The sequence below is a fragment of the Herpailurus yagouaroundi genome, unplaced genomic scaffold (assembly GCF_014898765.1).
Source record: "Herpailurus yagouaroundi ecotype Mexico unplaced genomic scaffold, PumYag 28, whole genome shotgun sequence".
NCBI lineage: Eukaryota > Metazoa > Chordata > Mammalia > Carnivora > Felidae > Herpailurus > Herpailurus yagouaroundi.
Window position 1 is genome coordinate 67,408,071 of NW_024412376.1, and position 20,832 is coordinate 67,428,902.

A 20,832-nucleotide genomic window follows, 5' to 3' on the forward strand; every position below is an offset into this window, starting at 1 on the left:
ACCAAAAAACTTAAATTAAATCCTATTTTGAGAAGGAAGGAAAGAGGGCAGGAGAGTAGTTAGGAAAGGAGAGAAGAAATAAAACCTTACGCAAACCTTTCATATCTGAAAATGACTCCCAAGTTTGTCTGAACCACAAGTGAGTTTTGAAGCAGTTCTTTGTCAGGAGTTTAGCATAACTACAAGTAAGGTAATAAGGGCAGGAGTGTAGGAATCACACGAAGCTGGGTCTGCAAATTCACTCTACTACTTCTAGTAGTGTGACCTTGAAAAATTTACTTAACTTTTTGGGTCTCATTTCTCTCATAAATGAAATTATGATAACCTCCTTACATGATAGTTACTTAAAAATAAAATAAGCTGTTATAAGGAATGATAGCTATTCTTAATATCATCTTTACATTATTGTTATGGTTATTTTTTATATGATATTAAATTCCTCCATGGAAAATTTTAACTCAGCAATCACTGATTTTGGGAGTCTACTATATATAAGGAAGAGAAACAAAAACTACAGTGATTTAGGTTTACTGGAAATGGACATTTAAGAGAGATGTTATCACACCCCTTCAGTGATTCCAGTTATACATCTTACATAAGAAGGAGGAAACTGTTATATATGCCACATTTATATTCATTTATAACTGGAAAGAGTTGGCTGCTCATTTATATTTTTAAAAAGAAGTGTTGCATAGGACCTGTCATTGGATAGTATATCATAATTTTCTTTTTATTCAAATGATAAACACTCACCATTACATAAACATTTATGTAACTTTTGATTTTCCATAAGATGCTTCATGGACATTTGCTGGAATAATTTCCCCTCAATCTTTCACACCCTGTCTTGTATTTTTAGCCTAATTAGTTTTTATTCAACTTTCAGATTTTGGTTCAAAGTCACATTCTCAGGAGAGCTTTCCAGGATACCCCACATTTATACTCCTTGTAGCTCCCCTTATAGCACATCACAGTTTGTGGTTTTATGCTTGTGTATTTGACTGAAGGAAGGGACCACATGTGACTTTTCCTCACTATTGCTTTCCCAAGGCCTGAAATAGTTCCTGGAACATTTTTGCACTAAATAAATATTTAATACATTTTCATTACACAATATCATTTATATTTGGGAGTAAAATTAGAATTTTGAAGCCAAGTAACTTGATGAGATTTTCAGAATAGAGATCTTTGCGTAAACATTTATTGAACATCCACTTCATGTGTAAATGCTATATTTCTAACCAAATGAGTTAAAAGTAAATAAAATTGAACTATCTAGGAACCAAGCTAAGGCTAGGACTTGAATTTTGGAGTCATCTCTATCCAGGCATCTGACATTTACTTGCATCTCTGTGTTCTATATCAAAGAAAATGTTTTATTTCCCACACATATGTTCTTAAGAAAAATCACCATTTGGAGACTCACTGCAAATTATCCTTGCTTTTAGTATTGCTGGCAGACAAAACCACCTGTGCTGACTGGGTAACAGTTGCTTAAAGAATTTCCTGGACAGTTAAATTCTTCCTAAGTTTAGCTTAGGTTTCAATTTTATCCCTCCGATGGTTGTTTCTTTCAGTATTATTTCACTATAAATGTGAAAATATATACTGTGTATATGTGTGTATATTTATGAAGAGTGAGAAAAAAGGTGATATATGTGAGACATGTAAAAAAAAAAGAAGAGTAGAATCTTTAAAATGTTATTCATTGTTTGGGAAAATAAGAGCATCCTGGGACAATATTTCTGCAAAAGCAGGTAAAATAGAAGAGCCATAATTATAAAATCTAGTGTAGGTAGATATCATAGAACTCCTCCACCAGCAATCACTTTTATTAGACCTAAACTGAACTACGGAGATAAACTGAAGTAGCGTATCATAGTCTTGAACATGGGATGAGATCTAAACTTCTTTTGGCTTACTTTGTTCCATACTCTCTTGCTGCTACAGTTTTACAAGTTTTGAACCAATCTTTTATTTAAATACTTCAAATATATAATTTTGACTATATTTCTCCTTTTTTCCCCACATTTCTCCTTAAAGGAAAATGATATAAAATGTATATTAGATCATATTTATCAATTTTATTTATTTGATAAATTATGCAGCCATCTTCCCTCTCCTTTCAGCTCATTAATGGTATATAATAAATATATAGATGTACTTACTCCTCCAGATGCTTTTGAATTGGTCACATGCGTTTTTTAAGTGAAAACTTTTTTCTCAACTTTTTTTAACCCTGTTTTTAAGTCTTTCCTCCAAATGGCTTCTGGTTATTTGCCCAAATGAAATTAGCTCATAAAGGATGATATCCTGTGTCACTGGGAAGCGGTCTAGCCAGTAGATGTGGCTGCCCACCAGGGACGGTAACTGAGCAGTATTTACATTGACAGCAGATTGGATTGCAAGAAGAACTAGTAATTTACTTAGTCTGCCTTATTGAATGAAGGTTTAATTCAACAAACATTTATTGTTCACCCAATATGTGCCACTTCCTGTTCTTGTTACTCGAGACATGTCAGTGAACAAAACAGATAAAGATCTCTGTCTACCCTCATGGAGCTTACATTTTAACTGAGAGAAGACAAGACTATGAACCTGAAAATGAGAAAATGATGTAACATATGGAGAAAGGAAAAAAACAGAGCAGGGTTAGGGAGATGAGGGCTGCTTGGGGAAAGGGCAGTTGGCAGGTTTCAGATTAAGTTGGGTGGTTGGATAGGCCTGATTGAGAAGCTGCCATTTAAATAGAGACTTGACTCATGCACAGAGGACAGTGATTTGAAGGTGTTTTCATGGCCATATGAAGAAGTGATATAAATGAGGGAAGACTTTGGTTAACTTACAATTCTGCTGAGAGACAAAGGGAGTGTGCTCCCAGGCTTATTATTTTTAACACTATCACCTTTAAAGTGTATTTTATAACTTTCCTTTGAGGAACAGAAAACTGCCACTTATTTTTTTATGGAAGAAACAAACTTGATTCATAGAGTTTTTAAGTCTAAAATATATTTTCTTCATCCACACATTCTTATAGCAAATATATCTTCTGCAATTGGTCTATAATTAGACAACAAAATAGAATTCTTCCTTAGGGATAAAAGATAAACTATAATAGGTCAAGGTTTAAATGCATTGTGGGAAAATATCTCTCAACTGTAGAATTCCTAAATATCATAGCTCCTTAAGAAGGAGTGTCTTACTAAGAAGTTTCTAACATCTGTTCCAGCAAGAAAAGTGGTGCTGATCTTTGCAAATATACCTGTAACTTGAAAACCTGGGCCAGCAAAACCAATCTAAACTGACCATTTTTTTTGCTTTAGGATCATTATCTACCATTTATAATCTAGTCATGACGTAGGACTGCCAGTCAGGAAAACTGATATAATGCTCTCTTCACTGTATTTATTTTCTCTTTTGAAACCATGGGTACCTTCTTAGAAAAGCACCCCTTCTTAAACTTTAGCATATGGTCCAATTTGGCCTTTCCACTAAAGAGCCTTCCTGGCATTAGAGGCCCCAGGTAGAAAGATTACAGCTATATTGCTTTGAGATGCTTTTGGCCATTGTAGGAAAAGAGTCTCCTATTTGTGCATATTTTAGGGTGAACTTAGCATATTAGGATTTATTTCATCCAAGCCTAATCTTCTGTGATTATCCTCAGGTTTACACATGACTTCTGTATTTTCCTTCTTCCTTCACTTTTTAGTTATCTTGTTGTTCAGACTTCTTTTATTTTTTACTTATTTATTTAAAAACCTTTTTTTAAGTTTATTTATTTTGAGAGAGAGAAACTGCAAGTGGGGGAGGGGCAGAAAGAGAAGCGAGACTAAGAATCCCAAGCAGGCTCCGCGCTGCAGCCTGACATGGGGCTTGATCTCATGAACCATGAGATCATGACCTGAGCCAAAGTCGGATGCTTAACTGACTGAGCCACCCAGGCACCCCTGTTCAGACTTCTTTTAAACCTGTTTTTCTCTTCTTCTATCTTTCCCTCCTTATCAGTCATTCAGCAAGTATTTTTTGAGAATTTACTCTGTAATTAAGGCCCTAGGAATCAGTGGTGAACTTGAAACTTACATATAGTATTAAGGAGTGAATTCTTTAAGTTAGAAAATTACTTTAAAAATTCTTACTTTACTTAAAAAATACTTACTTTAAAAATGCTCATTCAGTTAAGCATCGGACTCTTGATTTTGGTTCAGGTCATGATCTCACGGTTCATGGGTTCAAGCCCCATGCATGGCTCTGTACTAGAGGCTCAGAGCCTGCTTGGGATCCTCTCTCTCCCTCTCTCTCCCTCTCTCTCCCTCTCTCTCTGCCCCTTCCCTGTTTGTGCTCTCTCTCTCAAAATGAATAAGTAAACTTTAAAGAAATAAAAATAAAAATTGGAACTAATATTCAAATATCTTTTGAGTTTATTTTTTAAAGAGTTTTATGAATTGAATAAAATATAGGAGATGATGAAACAAATTTTACAAGTCTCTCATGTTGATTGTAAAACATGATAGAATTCACTAATTTATAAGAAGGTTTTAAGACCTATACCGAATGAACCAATTTTCTAAAGGCATCATTTACTGAATGGTGAAATCTCAGTTATCTTCTGAATCATTACCATATAGTCTGTTTTGTGGTCCGTGTTGTAAGCACAGCCATTTGGGACATACCTGGTTTTGAAAGCTCTCCTCAAAATCAGTCCAGCTTTCCTATTTATCGCCCTCCATCTCAGCTGAATTAGGCTACTTGCTTACTAACTACCAACATACCTAAGCTTTTCCTCCTGTGTCACACTATTCTTCCTGATTGAAATTGTCTTTTTCTGTCAATCACTGAAAATATAACTCCTCATAACTGCTTATCTCTTTTTGAAAGACGCTTTTGTTGACCCTCAGCACAAGTGGTTTCTTCTCTTATTTGCACCTTTTGCTTACGCGCCTATCATGAGCTGCCCTGGGTTTACAACAGTGTGTTTGTGAGTACCTGATAGATGTTTTGTTTGTTCATTCAAAAACTGTTGACTGCCCACTCTCGCAGGTATTGTGCTCTTGGAAATACAATGATAAACAAATGAGACTTGCAAGTCAAGGACCTGAGAATTTAGTAGTGATACTGAAAAGTAAAGCAGTGTGATGAGTGCTGTCAGGCACAAGATAATATGGGAATGTACAGCTCAAATGTCTAAGCCGGTCCTCAGGGGCCAGGTTGAGACAAGGTCTCTGTGAAGTCAGGAGGAGGACACGCCTTCCCTTGTAACAAGAGGGAGAGAAAGGAAAATATTAGGTAGAAGCTGGCAAATTGGTGGAAGAAAGTCAAGGAAGTTCCTGTCTGAGGTCTTCTATTTTCTTTTTGAATAAGGAAGCAAAATTATCTGCTAAGGGATGTGGAAAGAGAGCTTATTTGGAGTTTGGAAAGGTATAAAGTAGCTGCTGTAGAGGAAGAGAAAAATGACGAGAAATTTAATGGTTACCAGGGATCACTGAGTGCTTGATTCAAATCAAAGATCATGAATAATGGAGCCTTTCTCTGAAACTATAGGCTTTTCTATAGAAACAGTCTGCAAAGCAGTTTCTGTATATGTATCACAGAGAAGGCAAATAGATGGAATAAATGAGTGAGAATTCAAGCTGCAGTCCTGCAATTTATTGGACAAGTCACTTTTCATCATGGACCCTCCATTCCCTTCTGAACCCATGGATAGCAATTCCAACTCCCAAGGTGGAGTATCTCAATATCAAATTGATATTTTCATATATTTGAAAGCATTTTAAACTATAGATAATACATAATAGTTATGATCTTACATGTATTGTAGGTTTTAATCGGTAAAATTTCTCAGAATTTTTCAATGCTGGATAGACAAGAAGAAACACATCCCCTCAATGCAAAGGATCCATTTCCAAATTAAAAAGATGTTCAAATCCAACACAAGCTCTAGATATAGCTATAGGAATAAATAGGCTTACAGTGATGTTGAAGAGAAAAAAGCTGAAAACAATCTTTGAAGTGCATTTAACAAGAGGATACTTTTCTGGAAATGTGAAAACACAAAGCTTTAGGTTAACAAAGGCCAACTACAAACATCCTTAGAAAGTGTGACAGTAAATTTCATATTAAAAAAATAAATAAAAATGCTGATACAGGAAATCTATGAAAGTAAATATGGAACAACGTCATGGCATTTTTAACATCTCATTGTGTGGTGTAATAGAGTTTGGCTACATTTGTGTATAGGCAATAACTTTTGGGCAAAAAGGTGGATAAAGATTTTCACAAAATGAGAAGAAGTTTTATGACTCCCAAGAGATGTTAAGATTGCTTCATTCCAAAATACAGTTTGACAACCCTGGACTGAAATCAGAGACAATTATAATCTGCGTGCTTTCTTATGGTGCATTGTGTGTATGATAAATAAAACATACTTCTCTAAAAAAAAAAAAAAAAAAAAAGAAAGTGTATGTTTAGAATTAGTACAGTGCACTGAATGTTTTTATTATCAAGCTCTGTTTCTTTTCAGAAGATGCATAACATTTTTAAAAGGCATTCAGAAAATATTCTTTCATGCTATATTTGTTATTTTTAAAAAGTCAAACAAAACAGTACTGCTGTTTAGGAAATATGTGTACAGTAAGTACCTTTTGCTCTGTACCCTTTCTTTCCATGTAAGCTGACTGAATATCCTATATGGCAAAGCTAGAAATAGAAAACATGTACAAGCTGCTTCCTATTTCTCTGTCCTATGGAAATGTTACTAAGTGCACTTGATACAGGTTCTCTTTTCATTTTAGCTTCTGGGCATAATCCTCTGGAATCTAACCCTGCTCGTCTTCCAGCATGTCTAATAGTCTGAATGTTTAACATTTTTCAAGGGTAGTTGTTCATCACAGGTTCTGGATTATCTTTTCACATACCATTTCCATGCTTCTCCTTACATCCCCCTGATTAATCTAAGTTATCAGCTGACCTCTTCTTAATATAGATCCAAAAAATAAGCAGTACTCCAATCCCAAGAAGTAGCTACATGCCAAAATACATTTGACAGTATGAAACTATTGCTGCTAGAGATATCTATTTATAGTGGTTTACTGGGGAATATAATTGATGTTAAATATGACCCTTTATCAAGCTGGAGGACTGTGTTACATTTCAGCAGGTTATCTTACTTTAAAACTTTTGATCTGAGGGGCGCCTGGATGGCTCAGTCGGTTAAGTGGTTAAGCGTCTGACTCTTGGTTTCAGCTTGGGTCTGGATCTCATGGCTCATGAATGTGAGCCCCGCATTAGACTCTGCACTGACAGTGCAGAGCCTGTTTAGGATTCTCTCTCTCTCAATCTCTCTGTCTCTCTGTCTCTCTCTCTCTCTCTTTCTCTCTGCCCCTCCCTTGCTCACCATCTCTCTCTCTCTCAAAATAAATACACTTAAAAAAAAATAAAACTTTTGATCTGATTTAGGGCCCACTATAAGCAAAAAAATTTCTCTCCCATTACCAGATTTTATAATTTTGCTTATAAATGGGCTTTAATATTTTAGCTTCTAGTATATTTCTGCCTGCTCTTTCTGTTCTCTTCTGTTCTCTGTTAAGGTATTTCTTTCAGGCACTAAGTAAAGTAGACTATTGGTCATGTGAAGACAATGGTATAGTCCAGGAGGGAGACTGATTACTTTTTTTGATACTTTAAAATTTTTTTTTAAGCTTATTATTTATTTTGAGAGAGAGAGAGAGAGAGAGGATAGGACAAGTGGGAGAGGGGCAGAGAAGTGAGACAGAATCCCAAGCAGGCTCTGCACCATCAGCACAGAGCCTGATGAAGGGCTCAAACTCACGAATTGTAAGATCATGACCTGAGCTGAGATCGAGTCAGATGCTTAATCGATAGCTCCACCCAGGCGCCCCTCTTTTGATAGTTCTACTGAAGGAAATAAAGGGAGAAAAAAGGGAAGAGAAGTATATGTTGAAAATGGAAAATATGTATTTTTTCATAATTAGTAAACAAGTATTAAAAGACAGAGGGAGGGTAGGTTGTTACAGAATTTGTGTGTGCGTGATTAGAACTTCTAGGACTGTTACTTAGAACTCGGGTGCTGAAAAATAAGGAGGCAGGTAGTGGGGCAATGTGAGACAGTTTTTGCCCAGCCATATCCTGGATATGGGCAAGTGTAACCTTCCTACAGCAGGGTGTTCCTGAAATCTCCGATTTGGCCTCTCTGCCCTACCCCTCCCTTCACGCACACCACTGCCTATGGTTTGATGTTCCAGCAGGAAGATAGATGTTTGCTTTAGAAAATAATTTCTTCATCACAGTGTGCTCCTGAGCACCGTGATGCAAGCTTCTCTGACTTTGCTTTGTTATTTTGTGCTTGGAATGCTAATGTGGCAAGCAGGAGGTAGACGCTGGCAGCAGGAGCATCAGCTTCCTCATGCCCTTCTCTTCCCGGGCTGGGCTGTCTTCAGGTTGCTCGCTGTGCTTTGGGGCTGCCTGTTTCCCCACATGGAGTCAAGGAAAAGTTGGCAGGGGATTAGAAACGTAACGTAAATTTTTCTGAACTATTATCTTCAGTAATTTAGGCAGATTCTATAATTTCTATATAATTTATATTTAAAGTAACCCGTATTTCATGTTTAATTTTGTTTCCCTCAATATTTTTAACCATTAATTTTTCTTTCAAGAGAAGTATAAGTTTCTTAATTTTGTGACAGTAATAGCTGACAGAAGTTTAATGTTATTAGAGCTACATTAAATGAATGTAGCATAATTATCTTGAGTATTTTATTACCTACCGGGTAAATTATGTAGTTTTTTTTTTTTTTCAACATTTTTATTTATTTTTGGGACAGAGAGAGACAGAGCATGAATGGGGGAGGGGCAGAGAGAGAGGGAGACACAGAATCGGAAACAGGCTCCAGGCTCTGAGCCATCAGCCCAGAGCCTGACGCGGGGCTCGAACTCGCGGACCGCGAGATCGTGACCTGGCTGAAGTCAGACGCTTAACCGACTGCGCCACCCAGGCGCCCCTGTAGTTTTGTTTTAATTTTTTAGTCGCACAGTGCCATCTACTGGATCTGTGCTATAAAAACACCTTCATATTTTCCTTAGCTTTCCAGGTTTAGTTATAAGCTTTTAATATTTAGGTGCTTTCTGGTATTCATTACTTGCCTAAAAGAGAGACTACACAGCAGGACTTGTATATTCAGACTTTTCTTAGTTATAGAGATACCAAAACAAAGGACATAGGCTACAAATTATAAGAATTCTTCATGTGGGATCTTTCTACATTGTACTTCATTTTTCTTGAGTATTTTTCTTTGGGGATGCGATTCAATTAGTTTAACATTGCTTTTTAAGCTAAAGACAATTCTTATTAATGACTGTTTCTCAACTATTCTAATCCTACTTTGCTCTTTTAATTGCATATTTACATGCTTGTTTGTTTCGTGTATTTTCTATCCTGATCGACTGACTACCCCACCAAGGCACATCATATACCCAGCCCCTACTGTACAAATGTTACAGTTACCTGAGAGAATGACAGGAATATTGGGAAAACTGATAATATATTAATATGAGAAAACATTTTAAATTGTAGTAGTAGTACCAAGGAGTTATTGATTGATACATCTTATTATCTATTCCTTTTACTTGGAAAAATAACCCCAAGGTGTTTTGTTTGCTTTGCTTTTAAGTCACATCATTTTAACACTCAACCTTATTTCTCAGTGAGTTATATACTTTCTTGTGGCCCAGAATTGAGCATGGTATTATACATGCACAAAAAAAAGAGAGACATTTTATTCAATTAAAGCATCCTAATTAAAATTAGTATCAGTAAAGTATTTGGCATAGCCCTGGTAATCCAAAACTACAAGCAAAAGATTCAAATGTTATTCTTCCTCTTCCTAACTCAGCTTCCCCATCACTTTCATGTTGTATAAGTTCATGCCACACAGGATCAGAACCAACAATACTTTTTCTATTTAAGAGGAGAACAGAAAAGAAAGAGCAGGCAGAAATATACTAGAAGCCAAAAGATTAAAGCCCATTTATAAACAAAATTATAAAATCTGGAAATGAGTTTAAAGTAAATATGATATAATGTTCTTGATAAGGAAAAAAAAACTTAGAGATTTTTTGGGAAACTAATTAGATTTTTTTTTTAAAGCCATATACACTAAAGTTGAACTGAGAAGAAAAGTGAGATTAGCTATTTATGAGCTCACACAGACTACTGTACAACAGATAAGCGGACATCTGGAGAGAGCAAAGAAAATCTCTGATAGTTTTCAACATGGCCTGAGAGAGATGAAACAAGGCAGTGTAACTTAGAAACTTTGTTCTGTTGCCCCCAAAGAAAATGTAAACAGTTAAAAAGCTTTTAACATTCTTTACTGTCACCTCAATTGTCTGAAGACCTCACTTACCTATCCATCATCCAGTTTCCAAAGAGTGAAAACAGAAAAAAAAATGTAAATGTATTTAACAGCCTAGATACAGTCACTACTCGACTCCAGTTTATTACTAGACATTACTTTTTGGTTCTGCAAGTTTGAATCTGCCAGGACTGGAATGCTAAGGTGTTAGCTGCCGACAGTTTCACAGTAATTTTAGGCTGGGCCTGTCTTTGGGTAAATCATATCAGTAAAAATATGGTTAATTTTCCTCCTGTTACCTCTGCTTTGTCTGGCAAATAATGGCATCATATTTCTAAAGTCTCTCAGGGAATTGATTATAGTCTTTGAACTCTCAAAATAAAAGGATGAGAGAAGTAAAGTTGGCTGGAGTGCAGGCAAATTGCAGACTTTCTCCCTGGTTTAATTCTTGAAAACATCTTCTGATCTCAGAGGTTGCAGCTGTAGAGAAGAACAGCAACAAAATCATGCTTGATAGTTTTGATCCAGAAATAGCTATGTTGTTATTGCATTTTTTGTTATCTTTCACTTCTTATTCTAATCCTCCATTCACTGTCCTGACAATTTCTGGTTGGGTCCTGTGTCTTTCTGCTTGCTTTCCTTTTGTTCCCTCAGATTAGTTATTATTGCCAGCTAAAGAGGACAAACATTTGTCAGTTTTTGCCTCTCAAACACAGTGTATATTAAAAAGTATTGTATGTGTCAATATTTGAATATGTATGCATTTAAGTCAAATTCCTGGGGAGGGTTTTTAAAATCTTCCATGGCTCTCAACTTTAGCCATTAGCCTGTATCAGAATATCCTGGAAGGTAGGTTCCCTCTCTTCTAGATCATTTTAACAGTGGCAGTTTACAGTAACAAGTTAGCTAATTAACATGTTTATATAAACAAATGCCTTTAGAAACTCAAACCTATCTTAAACTTATCAAACTATAATTCTCTCATTAAACACAGTCTCTTCTGAGCTGAGTGATTTTGAGAGAGGAAAGGTTGTTCTGTATAGATACGACAACACCAGTTACCTTTTGTCCAACAATTTTGTGCTAGGCACAGTGCTCTGTACTGCACATGTATCCATCATTTAATCCTTGTCACAATCCTACCAGTGGGGCATGAGAGCTATGCCCATGTGTGGATCAGAAGAGACCCCATATAAGAAAATCCAATCCATTTTCTGGCTTCCTTGAGGCAAGAGGAGGGGCAGAGGCCAATGCAGAGGTAATGGGAAGTGATTCTGAATTTTTTTTTTTATCCTTTCCCTGATTCTTTTATGTATTATACTAAACCTGTGGTTGTTGTTATTGTTTTCTGCTATGTGTTGTGTTATTGTTTTCTGCTATGAAACCTCACAACTCATTTCTCAAACCTCAGCAGTAGATTAGTTTTCACACTGAACATCTGGACAGGGACAAACAATAAATCTCAGTTTTGTAAGTTGAGTAGAAAATGGCCTTATGACCCAGCCTCATCCACCACCTTCTTCCTCCTCCTCAGGTCTCCATTAAAAGGCAGTCTGCTACGTCTTTTTCTTTAAAGAAAAACATAGTTAACATGCCAAACCCTGTAATTTTCAAGCTTTTCTAGAAATGTTATCTTTAAAGGAGATTTATAAAAACAAGAAGAATCTTTGTGGTTTTATTCTGAAAGCCAGAAGGGCTGAAAAACAAGGCAGACTCTAATGCTGAGTTTTTCCACGCTCAAGCTGTGTAATGGTTTTTATGCATGTTTATAGGAAGAGCAGTGGAAATATTTATTTTTTCAGTTCTGGCAACACATGACCAATGACACTGAAAGTATATTTTGTCATGGGATAAAGAAGCAGAAAAGGCACAATCAGCGTCCTTGTCTAAATAAGTGAATATTATTGCATATTTATTCAGATAGTTGCAGTTTTGAAGAAACATTTTGTATTCTTTGATGGAACTATCTAGACAAACTAGACCTGTATACGAACGAATCCTTTTAAAATCAGACCCAATTCGCTGCCTTATTTATAATCAATAAACAAACCTTGTAAAATATGTGATACAAGGTGTCCAGGACATTTTTAACATATGCTTTATTAAATATTATTGCCATCATTGTATTTTTTCTCTGTCTTCACACACTTACAGATAAATATATATACACACATATACATAAATACACAAACACACATGTGTCCTTATTAGTGAGATAAAAATACAAATTAATTTTTGTTTGGGTTTGGCCTTGAATTCAGAAGGTATCAAGAGAGGCATCTTTACCTTCCTGGCAAACACTAAGAGTTAAGAGTTCCTTAATGAATCCCTTGGAAGACTTTTCAAATTACAGTTATTACATAGCATTCTGAAGTACCTTGAAGTCCTATACCCACCTGTCTCTTCATTTCACTTCTTCTAGACTCCCCTTTACTTGGTAAATCATGGAGAGAATGGACCAGTCAGATGCAACAGGTGCAAAGCCTACATGTGCCCCTTTATGCAATTCATTGAAGGAGGAAGGAGGTATCAGTGTGGATTTTGCAACTGTGTGAATGATGGTAAGTGATGCCAATAAATGCTCTTAGTAAAAGCTCTTCATTAATTGAGATATATTATACTTCTTAGTTTAGGGGAAAATATATATATTAAAGCTTTTAATTACACCTGAGCTTTTCCTAACTACTGGTGAGCTCACATTCAAGAATAACTCAGAGGCATTGTGAAAGAAAAAGTCTCTCAGTTTTATCATCTATAAGCATGAGAGGTAAAATTTTAAAATTTTATTTTGCCTCTAACTGAGCCTTTGTGGAAGGGGATTAGGAAATAAAAGGACTTACCCACTTCTGAAATGTTTCTTATGAAAATGAGAAACAGAAACTTTATGTGGGAAACTGCAGGTGAAAATGAATGCACTTATATGAGGCTGGGAGGGGCATAGGGCACGTTCTGATTGGTTTCCTTCTATGGAAATTATAAAGAACTTTTATTTTATCTGTGTTTATGGATGATAAGTTGGAGAGATTTTTTTCTCTTTATTCCTCTGAATTATTCCTGAATGTGAGCTCCTCAGTATTTAGGAAAACTCTGGTATAACTATGGGCTTTAGTATGTGTATAGATTTTTTTTTCCCCTTCAATATGAATGTTGCATTGTTTAACAAGGAAAAAAAACATTATTATGAAGGGCTTTTCCAGATTCTTTGTATTTTCAGTTTCATTCCGGTATGAACTAACTGATGTTGGAAAAAAAAAAACCCTACAAACTTGGTAGAAGCAACTTAGCATTTATTGTATTCATAATGTGTCTATTTTTTTTTTTTTTTTAGTTTTTTTGTGTTAAGTAAAGCACATACTCAGCCTGAAACATTCCCACATTCATTTACGTTTCTAGAGTTTTTCTTTTTTTTTTTTTTTTTTAATTTTTTTTTCAACGTTTATTTATTTTTGGGACAGAGAGAGACAGAGCATGAACGGGCGAGGGGCAGAGAGAGAGGGAGACACAGAAATGGAAACAGGCTCCAGGCTCTGAGCCATCAGCCCAGAGCCCGACGCGGGGCTCGAACTCACGGACCGCGAGATCGTGACCTGGCTGAAGTCGGACGCTTAACCGACTGCGCCACCCAGGCGCCCCACTAGAGTTTTTCTAGAACCATGTAATGATTATGAGAGCATGAACTTTCTACATGTTTTCCTTTGTTCCTTGTCTTTGTAGACATGCTTCCCTGCAGATCATTAAATCTGAAGAATGTATAGTACCCTATCTTCCCAGGAGCCATGTGTCCTGTGGCTGCTGGCTACTCCCTACTGATGAGTGAGCTAAGGCACAACTTTCTGCCTATGTCATTGCATTCATGGCACCTCAGCTCCGTGAGTGTTTTCTGGTGGGAGAGCTCCTTGTTTCCCTGCCCCCTTATTACAGCCCATGGTTTTGTCCTACTTACAGGGCTAGAAAGTGGCATTGTGAGTCTCACAAAACCTTTGGTCAGTTCTTAAAAATTCCTTGCTATGGAGTGGAAGCATTGGTTTCTAGCCTCATCTCAAAAACTGCCATCCTCTTGGGATGGCTCTCCTCTCTCCTTGCTATGACTGTGGCATCCACTCAGTGCAAGTTGGGTCTCCCTGTGAGGCCAGATTCTTTTGGTTCTCCACCCTTACTTCTCTTTCTAGGGAAGAATTTATTCCTTGTTTCATCTTGGATGAAATCTGCAACCAAGTCATTGTCTACTACTTAATGTTGGGACCTGGATTTCAGGAGCCCTGTGACAATTCATTTCCCTATACTTTAGTTTTTTGGGGAAGAGTGATGAGAAGGCAGAGACCTCTCCTGCAGCATTTGTATAAATGCCTCCACCAAAATCACCCACACCTCTGTGTCTTTATCCAAGCCCTCAACTTTCTTAGAAAGGTGATCAGAAATCTATGTGGCTTCTAGATCCAAGGTCCTCAGTTTGGTGTAACACACTGGCCTCACACCCAAAGTGTCAGCTCAGAGCACAGCCACTTCCTGGTAGAGAAACCACTCAGAATTCTTGTATCTCCCCGTAATGAATTCTCTTTCCTTGGGTATTCGCTCCTAGGAGGCTGCTATGTTCATTTTCCTATAGGGTTATTCATACTAGTCTCAAACATTTGTCCCTAAGAGGAGCCAGACTCCCATAGATTTACACTGACACCTGCATTCTTCATTTAGGTCTAAAGAAGACAGAGGTTTATGGAAGTTAGAAAGAACCCGGCAAGCTTGATCACATGGTTTCACTCTATTTCCCTTCGAAGTGTCCAGAGATTACACGGTGGGAAGCATGTGGGGTCAAAAGGCATGCAGGAGACAACTGTAGTGCATAATTTACAGTGTGACTTGAATTTTGTCTTATAAACACAACAGATAATATTAAATGCTAATGAATGTGAAATTCATTTTAAAAGGAAAAATTTCATGCGTTACATGTAGATGTGTGAATGAAACTTAACTATAGGTTACACTATGTAGAATTTATCACACCATAATCCTAAATAGCCAACATCATCTACCTCAACTAAAAGTAACAAAATAGCAGGATTAGGCCCTCATAGTTTACTTATCTCAGCTGAGACTGTTAGTTTCCCACTTCCCTAATCTTTTCAAAACATTGAATTTTCCAAATTCAGAGATCCATATGTACATAAGAATGTTATAAAACTTGCTTAAAAGAAATGGCCATGATATAGTAAGAAAATAGGAAAATCTTGGTGATTATTTTTAAGTCCAAACTGCGAAAATAGTCTTGTAAGTGTTAGTTCACAACTAAAAATAAAGTAGACTGAGTTGTTCATTTTAACAGAAAACATATTACTTCTGTGGTTTTGCAAATGAAAATGTTGTTCTTTATGAAACGCTTAAAGCCAGAGTATTGCTGGTTATTCTAAATACTTCTATTGTCAGTGGTTTAATAGCCAGCCCTATTAATCTCAAGGCAACAGGAGTTTGTTTTCACAGAGATACCAGGCCATATTTGTCCAAGTGTTCAGTGTGTGACTCATAAGTGTTCCTGTGCTGTTGGATGACTTCCAGGTCTTTGCCAGAACTAACCTTCTTAGACATTTGAATCAAATTAAGAGTTCCTTAGCTGAGGTCTTAGTGGTACAGTCTTTCCCTAATACAGTAATCCTCTCTACTCTGAAGCCCAAACATTAAAAGATTACCATGCAAACTTTCCATGGCTAAAGACGTCTATTAATTAAAGGATAATAAATATTGTAGTTAATAGTACAGTCCAAATAACCAATGTATATTTCTGTTAGGTGTATTGAAAATTTAAATAGTTAGAAAAGCCAGAATTCCTTTTAAAAGAGGTAATTAAATAGGGGTAGTTAAATTTTCTTTGTGACAACTAAAAAACACCAGTACTTTTATCCCCTGTTTCTTCACAGTGGTCCAGATCATAAATGTTATGTGTCATCAGTAACTTGCAAGAGGATTTTTTAGAAAACCTTTGTACTTTCCAACACATGCTTTTTAAATAGTGGATATTTAGAATATACTACATTCTAGCCTTAAAATACTTTTTTTTCCTCAACTAATTCTTTTCCTCCCATAATAAATTTTAAGAACTTATTAAGTTGTCTGTGTTATGAAAACCAAAGATTTCCTCTCTTATTTTGTTTTTATTAGTTCCACCATTCTATTTCCAACATCTGGACCACATCGGGAGAAGACTGGACCACTATGAGAAGCCGGAACTATCTCTAGGATCTTATGAATATGTTGCTACTTTGGATTACTGCAGAGTAAGTGTTCCCAGGACTTCAAGTGTTTATATGTTGATGTCAAATTCAAGTGAATAACTTTCATATGTAAAGAACTGACTCTTGATTCACAACCAAAGCATTTTGGTGGTGTCATGGGGATGTAGAAATGCCTCAGACGCAGATCAAGGCTTCTAGGCTGTTGACATGATTAAATTGCCAAACTGCTCAGTGCAGTGATTATTTTTAAAAACTAAAAAGTGGTGTCAGAAATAGAAAACAGTAATTTAATTGTTATATCCCTATCAGATAATGTAATCTGGGTTCTTAAAGCAACAGTTCCATGTAGTGCCTCTGCTTTTTTTGTTTTGTCAATACTCTCAGAAAATTCTCCCTTTCAGGGCAGAAGCTCAATCAATATGGCCAATAGGACAATGACAGGTTTCTTTACTGCCTTTCTGCATGCTAGTTGTCACCACAATGATTTAAGGCTCTTAGCATCTTCCTTAGACTATCTGAGAGCCTGGGATTCTGGCTTCTGGTTTCTTTCCTTTATGATGTATGCATGAGACTCCTCCTCACATCCTTAATCTAAAAAATTAAATTCAAAAATTTAGCTTTCCTTATAAGAAAACATTAACTGTTGGACTCCATATGCCCACCTCAGCTATCTCTTCAGTTGTATAAAACACTCACCACGTACTCTGAACTCATCACTCCTTTTTACATCCCCATGCTTTTAGACAAGATTGTTTTGACCAGACTATCTTTGCATCCTCCTATTACATCTATATATACTCCACGTAGCAAACTCCTACTCTTTGTGTAATACCCAGCTGAAATTTTATTTTATGTGAGTGTGTGTGCATGTGTGCACATGCACAACTTTATTTGATTTCACTATGGTAGTTATTTACTAAGTCTTCTATTTTTTTTCTTCCCCATAGAATTTGGTTCATATGTTTGTTTTTGCAGTTATCTCCATGAAATTTAAATCTTCTTAAATGTTTTCCCTCTTCATAGATTTCAGTATCCTTCGTGACAAGAATCTTGTCTTTATGGCATCTACCACAGTGTCTAGTGCAGGAAAGACAGTTGATCAGATTATGTGGAATGAATGAATGAACGAATGAATGAATTTGCAGGTCTGTTACTATTCCTAGGACTGGCCATTTCCCTTTTCCAATGTCACAGTGAAAGTGACATCATTATGGGTAACTTGCAGGCCTTTAAAATTCTTCAGTGATTTGGAAATATTTTCTTGGGTATCAGTCAGTTCAGATTTCGGCTTATATCTGAAGTACCATATGTAGGTAGACCTGAAGAAAGAGTCATCATGACTTTTTTTCTTACTTCCCCTTCCAAATATCAATGCCTACTGATGCCCAGTTCTCAGAAAACAGCCTCCGACCCACAGGATTCTATCAGGTGTTTACTACTGGCCTAGTCCACATATTGAGTATAAGTTGCAAAGAACATTTTTCCTAAATAGAAGTGTTTTGAACTGATTGGATTTACATTTTTTTCAGTTAATATAACTTTGCATGTATTTTAGTGTTTTGTATGATTTTTTCACTACATTACCTATAACGAGTTATTAAAGAAGAGTTAATACTTTATTAATTCAAAATGTAACCTTTGAACATATTTTGAGAAACACAAGAACGTTATTGGTATACATGCTTTATAACAGACCAAAAAAATCCTAAAGTACCAACTACTGTTGTTCTTTACTGGTATTGACTGAAGGTGAACGATTAAGTAGACCATAAATACTTGCATTCTAATTAAATGTAATAAAACCATTATAACTAGTGATATGGAAAATTTATTGATTGATCTTTGCAACCATGGTACAAAAATAACTATGCTCTCAGTTACTAGTTCTCTGCCAAAAAGGCTATATTATCTTGATTTTATGCTTTTTTAGTAGAAACTCAGGCAGAGAGTCAAATCTATTTCTGGGAACAAAAGTCTCAGTATCTTCAAACTCTGTTATCTGGAAACGTTCCAGATGTCTAATTGATGGGAAATTTCACCCAGCAGGCAAGGAACCAAATAAAAAATATCTATATACATTTTGAAGAATTTTTTTGTAAGCTTAATTTACCTTTTATTATTCCAAATAAGGTTTAAAATAAAAGATGGTGTAAGTATCTTCAAATTTAATTATAATTAAAAATGTAAATAATGTATAATAATTAGTTGCTTTAGGGATTTGGACAATGAAAAAGGTTTTATTTAATTTTGCCATCTAATTTTTAACTGCAAACTTAAAGGAGAATTACAAAATTACATTTTTCTGTAACTTTATTTTATCTTGATACCAATTTTATATAATAAAATTAGCATTGATCGAATATTTACTATTTGTGATGCCTTGTGCTAAGTGCTTTTTATGTGTTGTTTCGTTTAGTTCTCAAGTGACCCCATGTGGCAAGTACCACCATTACATGGGGAACCTGAGGCCTAGAGCTCTTACATGCCATACTCAAATCACACACATAGAAAGTGCTGGAGCCAGACTGAAAACTGTGTTGGCATGTCCTTATTCTTTATCAGTATAGGGTGGATCTGTAAGCAATTATTTAGAAAATCACCATGGTGCTCCCCTGGAAGAAAAGATCCCAGCTCTGTTGCTTAAGTTTTTCATGTAAAATTTTACAGAATATATCTACATACAAAGTGTACCTGAAATATAAAACCCCATTCCAAGCCAGCCTTTTTCTTTTCTAAATAAAGATATCATCTCTCCACCTAATTTTATTATTTTATTTTATTTTTAAAAGTTTATTTATTTTGAGAGAGAATGAGAAAGGGGGAGGGGAAGGAAGGAGGGAAGGGGTAGAGAAAGGGGGAGAGAGAGAATCCCAAGCAGGCTGATAGCATGCTATCAGCATGGAGCCCAAACTCATGAACTGCAAGATCATGACCTGAGCCTAAATCATCAAGAGTTGGATGCTTAATGGACTGAGCCGTCCAGGTACCCCTCCACTTAATTTTAATTCATTGTGATGTTTAACGAATACCTAACGTGTCCAAAACACTTGGTTATGTGCTATGAGGGATACCAAAGCTAGCAAGATAGTGAACCTGATTTCAAGATATTTCCCATATGTAGACCTGGTAAGTGTATAATTATGATATAAATCCAAATATGATAAATGCTGTAAGAGTCAAATAATTACAATGCCATAACAAAACAGACAGGCGATAATGTATGATTTGGAGGATCAGGGATAAGTGATATTGGAGCTGGTTATACCAGGAGCAGAGTCTGGACATGTGGAAATGAAAGAGAAAACTAAATAGTCAGTAGAAGCAGAGGACTTGCCATTTACTCCACTTTCTTCAGGGCAAGGCCGGTATTGTAAATGAGTGATGTGGAGTTAGTATGGGGACTAGGATAATTGGAGAGTATGTTCCCTTTCCCCCAAAACACATTCATATTCAAATATTTTTTAAAACACTATGCCAAACAAAATACTTTTCTGGCCAAATTCTTGGCCCAGACCCATTAGACTGTGACTTCTGGATAGGAAATGTTTTGAAAATGGCAAACACTTAAATTAGTTGAAGGAATGTGTATTGAGAAATAATGGGAAGTAAAGCTGGGAAGTTGTTTTGAGATACAGACTAACTTTTTATATTCCACTGGGTTTGGCATCATAGCTGTGATCTCCTGGTTTTTATACATGTTGGTTAAATGGATATTATAGGGAGTCTTAAATGCCAGGCCGTAGAGAAATTTATGTTAATTCAGTAAGTCATGAGGATCCTTAAAGGTAAAGAGGAAGTTGTTTCCTTAATCCTTTCATCCATACATTTATTCATTCATTTGGCAGTATTGAGCACTCTTCTGTGCCATGCTCTGTGCTTGACTCTGAGGACTCAGTAAACATCCTGTCCTCAGAGGCAGTGGTACTGTGATCTGTATTGTCTTTTGGACCATTTATTCTAACAGCAGTTTGTATAATGAGAGGAAAGAGATTGGAGACAGAAGGATATTGGAAAATTAATGCAGTGGTCCATGCAGGAGAAAATAAAAGGAGTATAGCAGTTCCTCAAAAAGTTAAAAATAGAATATACCCAAAATAATTGAAAACAGAGTCTCAAAGAGATATTTCCACACCCATGTTCATAGTGGCATTATTCATAATAGCCAAAAGGAGTAGGAGTCCATGAGTCTATACACGGATAAATGGATAAACAAAATGTGGTATATACATATGTTGAATATT

General features: G+C 36.1%; 1 protein-coding gene across 4 annotated transcripts in view; it reads left to right on the plus strand.

Moving 5' to 3' along the window:
- Positions 1 to 20,832, plus strand: part of SEC24D (SEC24 homolog D, COPII component) — a 113,176-nt gene that overhangs the window by 47,958 nt on the left and 44,386 nt on the right. For all 4 annotated transcript variants that reach the window (XM_040475009.1, XM_040475019.1, XM_040475027.1 and 1 more), the window contains 2 exons: positions 12,790 to 12,928; positions 16,518 to 16,633. In XM_040475009.1, the coding sequence (XP_040330943.1) occupies positions 12,790 to 12,928; positions 16,518 to 16,633 (255 nt within the window). The remainder of the gene's footprint in view (positions 1 to 12,789; positions 12,929 to 16,517; positions 16,634 to 20,832) is intronic.